Here is a 6,281-nt window from a genome sequence, read left to right as displayed (position 1 = left end):
ATTTGAATTGACTCCAAACCAATCCCACTTTTCTCTCGTTGGGGACTCCCCCCCCCAAAAAAAAATCGTACCTTGCCCCGCCCCTTCCCCACGTATCTCCCACACTGGCACCGCCACTGTTTAACCTATTAGGTTTATTGAAAAAGTAAACATCTTGATATTAAACTATAAATGATGCTTCACCAAAGAAAAAAAAAAAAAAACATACAATAAGATTAAAGACCACTATATTGACTTCTCAATAGAAACACGGGATTTAATTCTTTAAACAGTATAAATTTATAAAGCTTCTTTTAAATACACTACCAACAAAAAAATAGAAGAGAATGTTTTGAATTTACTCTCTTCCAATCATATTCACCGGTAAAAATATTCTTGTGTTTTAAAGTTTACTTCTATGTACTACAGTACTGGCACTAAAAAATTAAGACTGAATTCATAGTGGTTTGTTCTGCATTGAAAGTAACACTATACTATTTATTAATGTCAATCATTGGCACTGAATGGTATGTATAAAGCTACTGAGGTTGTTGCTACATCTTCAGAGATGCTACAGACGCTATACTGTTCTTTTCTACAAATTCTAACATTGGCCAATGAACCTAAGTTATGGTTCCATCCTCTTACACAGACAACTAATATGCAACCAGCAATTTTCCACTTATATAAACTCTAACAAAATAAGTCATAAAAAACATGATCTAAATACATTTCTACTTAATATTTCCTTTTTTTCTTGACAAAAATTTTTTTTCCCCGAAAATCATCTTTAATCTAAAGAAATCAAATGCACATAGTTCATGTTAGAGGAAGATATGCAGGCAGTTACTAATAGAACAGATCAATGCCAACCAAAGACAACAAAATGCATAAATCGAAGCTGCAGATTTGTCAGTTTTTAAAGTAGAATTGGTATAGCACAAATGTGACAAGAAAGCCACAATGAAAATAAAAAATAGCACCTGATATATAAAGATTGAAACAAAATTTAATGAACCACTTTTTTCACCTGAATTCACTATTATAAACCTGTCTATCTCTTGTTTTTTGTGCCACACAAATCGATTAGCCATGTCAATGTAACAAAAAAACTCAATGGCTTTATTCAGACAAAAGCAGTTCTGAAACTCTCATACCGCAAGTAAACACTTCGGTACCAATTTCTAAACAATGTAAAGTTACAAATTACTAAAAAGAAGCACTTTATTTAAACTGTAACTCAATTACAACCCTAGTAATGTAGACAAGAAAATCAACACTAATTAAAACTAATTATTTTAAACTAGGAACTTGAAATGAGATTGGAGATGGGACTGAAAAGTTGTTTCATTTTTTATGCTTCATAAATTCATTCCCCTCATATGTAAACACTTTTCAACACATGTAGTAATCAATATATGTAGACACATGTTAACACATCCTGATGTTTGCTTACACATGTTATTATTAACGCATGTAAATGCATATAAAACACATGTAGACAAATGGTGACATTTATAGTGGCATGTAGATAAATGTTAATCCATGCAGACACTTGTTGACACATGTAGACACTTATAGACAAATGACCAGTTATAAATACTCAGTTTAAGATACTGGAACGTATATGGCCTGTTGTAATATATCCTTCCATTTTTTCTAAAAAATTTATCTTCATCTATTTACTCTTCTTCAGTCCCTTATTTCTTCCTTCCTTTGATTACAACCTAAAAACAACATACAAATGTCATCACTTTTCGAGTAATAAAACTGAAAATGAAATTCAACAATCATAATAAAAAGATTTATCAGTATCATAATATAAAAGGCTTGGCTTGAGCAATCATACATCTCATAATAAGGTACCATTTCTGCTCTACAACCAACTCTCCTATAAGACTCAATGACTTATGAAGAGCTGAGGATATCACCCTGGCTGCTGCTTAACCAAATTTAATCTTGTATTCAGATTTCTGTCTCTTTTATTCAAATCATAATCACTGCCAAGGCTGAATTATATGATATTTACAAAAAATAACACTTCATTAGTGGAGAGCTTATCATATAGAAAAATTGTTGCTCTACAAATCTCTTATATAGAAGAACAGGTCATTTGGGACACTTGCTTCTTATCTTATAAGATTTGATAATTTAATACATCTTGTTTGTGAGAAGAAATCAATATTTTTGTGATTGAGTGATTGAATACTACAGTAATTCACCATTAACAAGAACTCTACTTCTTCAAATTCTTCAATATTCAGATGGCTCACTTCTTAACATACAATCAAAATTGGCAACAATTTAAAGTACATAAAAAAAATCTTCAATTCTTATAGAAAAGTTAGGGTGTGTTTCTGCATATTAAATTTAATTTTAGAATAAATTGTATTATTAATAATAATAATAATAATGTGATGGATTTATATAGCGCAAACAAACAAGGTCTATGCGCTTGACAATAGGTAAGACGACAATTAAAAAAGCGGCTGTTATTTCTACTGTAACAGTAATATTGTACTGTTATTTTTACTTTTGTGGAAACACACCCCTAGATAAAAAACAAATAAAAATTACCTTGCGTTTGAATTTTGGACAGTAATTGGCGAAGTGGCCAAAGTCTTTGCAATTGTAACATTGAGTCTTAGCAGGGTTGAATGGGCGTGGTCGATCATTAGATCTGTATTGACTAAAATTCAAACACCTCAATGTTTTTAAAGCACATGACACTATTGCTAAATAGACTAGTCAAGTTCATGCAGTATGCCATGGCTAACTACGCATTTATTTCTTTCTATTGGTATTTTTAATATCCATGGGTCTTACTATAGACTCTTTGCTTAATAACTAATACAATATTTAAATAATAATAATTTAAATAATAGATAGGGAAAATTTCACAATATTCAACCCATTAAAAAATGAATAACATTCCTAAAAAACAACAGAAATATTCTTACCCAAATGTCTTGCCTCGAAATTTGCGTTCTCTTACTTTGTCATGAATACCATCAATATTATTGTTGTCTTTGTTCCCATTTGTTGTTTTTTCTGGAACTTCATTGGTAACCGGTGATGGCCATTTGTCCACTAAAGATACAAATTAAGGCAAGGTAATAAAACATACCATACCCCTTTTACAGTAGGTTTCACATGCTTTTTCACCCACTATCAAACCCCAAACTTCCGCCCCTATGGTCTTTAATTATTAAAAATAATCAGAAGTGTGGTAAAATTATAAATCACACATTCTTTTCCCAAAAAGTCCAAATATCCTGTCACAAAGTATTAACTTGTTTTAAGACATTTATTTACACAGACTCATACTTACACATACTGTATACACCTGCATTATGTATTTACACAGACTCATACTTACACATACTGTACACACCTGCATTATGTATTTACACAGACTCCTACTTACACATACTGTACACACCTGCATTATGTATTTACCTATGAGGCATTTAACATTGTTTTGTGTCTTAAGACTCAACTTTTAATTATATGTATTATTTATTATATGTATACTTCTAATTCTAATTATATATTTACCTGCATCCTCCGTTTCCTGAACAACATCATTCATGACCAGGTCAGGTGGTACCTCTTGGTAAGGTGTGGTAGCAGCAATGAACGGTATTACAGGGAAACCAATTGGCATGGTAGATGGTATTGTACCAATAATAGTGGTGCTAGGCTGTGGCTCGGAAAACAATAATGCCATTGGATTCTGTGCTGGTAAGATGGCTCCTAAATCTGCCATACTTGTGACTGGTGCACTGGAAATGGGTGCACCAGAGATGGTTATCCCTGTCATGGGAGCACTAATTACAGGTGCACAGGTATCCGATGATGATACCATAGTGGTTTCTGGCATCTGTGTATCAGAACGTGCAATATCAGCTCTTTGGTCTTTGGTTATTCCCTTGTTCATATCTGTTATGTGCACGTAAACACAATATTAACAATAATATATATTGTATTAATAATTACAAAAACTTTTCTGTTTTATATTGAAAACAGAGACATGCTTACTGCATAATATTGTAGTATGTGAAGGAGTAAATTACCAAGTTCAGAGGCCCAAATCCTAAAGTTCAAGTTGTTATCAGCAGCATTAGCAGTATTCAGCAGAAGTGTGACATAGATCAAACAGCCAGACACTCCCTCCTGGATGAGAAATGAGGAAAGATATTAGTAGATCTGGTTGAGTGGTCTAGTTCATCAAATTGGTTTAGTGGTAATAGATTAACAATCTTATTAGTAGTCACTATGTTCACCATCAAACTGTGACCATGTGATGTAAATCAGAAAATCAGAAGATCAGTAAGGGAACCCCCCCCCCCCGTCAGATTGGCTAAGACCCTGTTGGTCACGACTCACCATACCAACAACAATTTTCCCCCTTTTTTTGTTAATTCTTTGTGCATTATATTGGTAGACATCTAAAACTTACAACAGCCCAAAAAATTGTTCATTTTTATTAGGCAGCAAAGTGCATAGCACTCATAACCTCCACAGAGGCTTCACCCATGGACCCCTGCTTGAAATGCAAATGGTTGTCATATGATGAACACCTGTATACATAGAGTATAATTTGTTTATTGTATTATAATTGTTTGCAGCCACTTCAACTTCCCTCACATGAAAAGCAAGGTTACTTGAGTTAAAAGAAATGTACTGATGTGGTCTTGAGAAGACAAGCTAAACAAAGAACTTTGGAATTAGAAAATGAATAACAGAGAGACATAAGAGCTAAAAATCAGTTTTGCTAGAAGAGTTACTATCTTACTTACCACTTTAATCTTCAGCTTTTTCTCAAATGCTTCCTGAAGGAAAATCTGACGCGAATGCGAGCCAAATTCCCGGAAGTTAGGTCGAGAAATGCTACACTCTATCGCCTTTGAAATAAAAGAAAATTCATTAAAAGATACATAATAAAAGTTCAATAGGTAACCAGAGCCTTGCAGGCGTCAACGTTCCTATGCATGATACACGACTTTTAGAAGTATATATATATATGTATTTATATATATACATATATGTATATATATATATATATATATACACATATACGTATATATATATATTCATATATATACATATATATAAGTGTACATTATATATAAGTATATAAGAATATAAGTGTATATATATAAGTATATATATATATAGGCCTATATAAGTATATATGTAAGTATGTGTATATATGTATATATATATAAGTATGTATATATAAATATATAATACGTATATATAAGTATGTATATGTATATATATAATATATAAGTATGTATATATATTATAATGCATATATGTATGTATATATGTATATATATATGTATATATATATATGTATGTATATATATATAAGTATGTATATGTGTGTATATATATGTGTATATATGTAGATATATAAGTATGTATATATATAAGTATGTATATTATGTATATATATATATGTATAAATGTCTATATATTATGTATATATATATGTATATATTATGTGTGTATATATATAAGTATGTATATATGTATATGTGTGTATATATACATAAGTATGTATATATGTTATAATGCATATATGATATGTATGTATATATATATAATATATATATATACACATACATATATACATTATAACATATATACACGACTTTCAGAAGTATATATACGTGTATATATATATATGTATGTATATATATACATATATGTATATATATATACGTATATATATATATACACATATACGTATATATATATTCATATATATATAAGTCGTTGAAACAAAAAATTATGACAACAAGGCATGTAGACTGTAGAACACTTCATTTATTTTCGAAAAAGAAATTTTCGGCCAGTCCTCTGGCCTTCATCAGCTTTACTGAATGTATATACATATATATATATTTATACATATATATATATATATTATATATATATATACATACATATATATTGATATATATATATAAATATACGTATATATATATATACATATGTATGTATATATATATGTTTATGTGTGTGTATATATACTTATATATAAGTATATAAGAATATAAGTGTATATATATAAGTATATATATAGGCCTATATAAGTATATATGTAAGTATGTGTATATATGTATATATATAAGTATGTATATATAAATATATATACGTATATATAAGTACGTATATGTATATATATATAAGTATGTATATATATTATAATGCATATATGTATGTATATATATAGGCCTATATAAGTATATATGTAAGTATGTGTATATATGTATATATATAAGTATGTA

General features: G+C 29.6%; 1 protein-coding gene across 2 annotated transcripts in view; it reads right to left on the bottom strand.

The window, feature by feature from the left end:
- Positions 1-228: 228 nt before the first annotated feature.
- Positions 229-6,281, bottom strand: part of LOC117119830 — a 19,090-nt gene continuing 13,037 nt past the window's right edge. The window contains exons 17-22 of one of the 2 annotated variants that reach the window (XM_033264778.1): positions 4,782-4,886; positions 4,056-4,155; positions 3,538-3,921; positions 2,940-3,069; positions 2,557-2,668; positions 229-1,706 (exon numbers count right to left, since the gene is read on the bottom strand). In XM_033264778.1, the coding sequence (XP_033120669.1) occupies positions 1,680-1,706; positions 2,557-2,668; positions 2,940-3,069; positions 3,538-3,921; positions 4,056-4,155; positions 4,782-4,886 (858 nt within the window). In that variant the 3' untranslated portion in view covers positions 229-1,679. The remainder of the gene's footprint in view (positions 1,707-2,556; positions 2,669-2,939; positions 3,070-3,537; positions 3,922-4,055; positions 4,156-4,781; positions 4,887-6,281) is intronic. The other variant, XM_033264779.1, reaches the window with a different exon arrangement.

The sequence above is a fragment of the Anneissia japonica genome, unplaced genomic scaffold (genome assembly GCF_011630105.1).
Source record: "Anneissia japonica isolate Jap-2015-1 unplaced genomic scaffold, ASM1163010v1 scaffold724_len3256291_cov202, whole genome shotgun sequence".
Taxonomy (NCBI): domain Eukaryota; kingdom Metazoa; phylum Echinodermata; class Crinoidea; order Comatulida; family Comatulidae; genus Anneissia; species Anneissia japonica.
The sequence above is the reverse complement of the archived record's forward strand: the minus strand, read 5'-3'. Positions and strand labels throughout refer to the sequence as shown.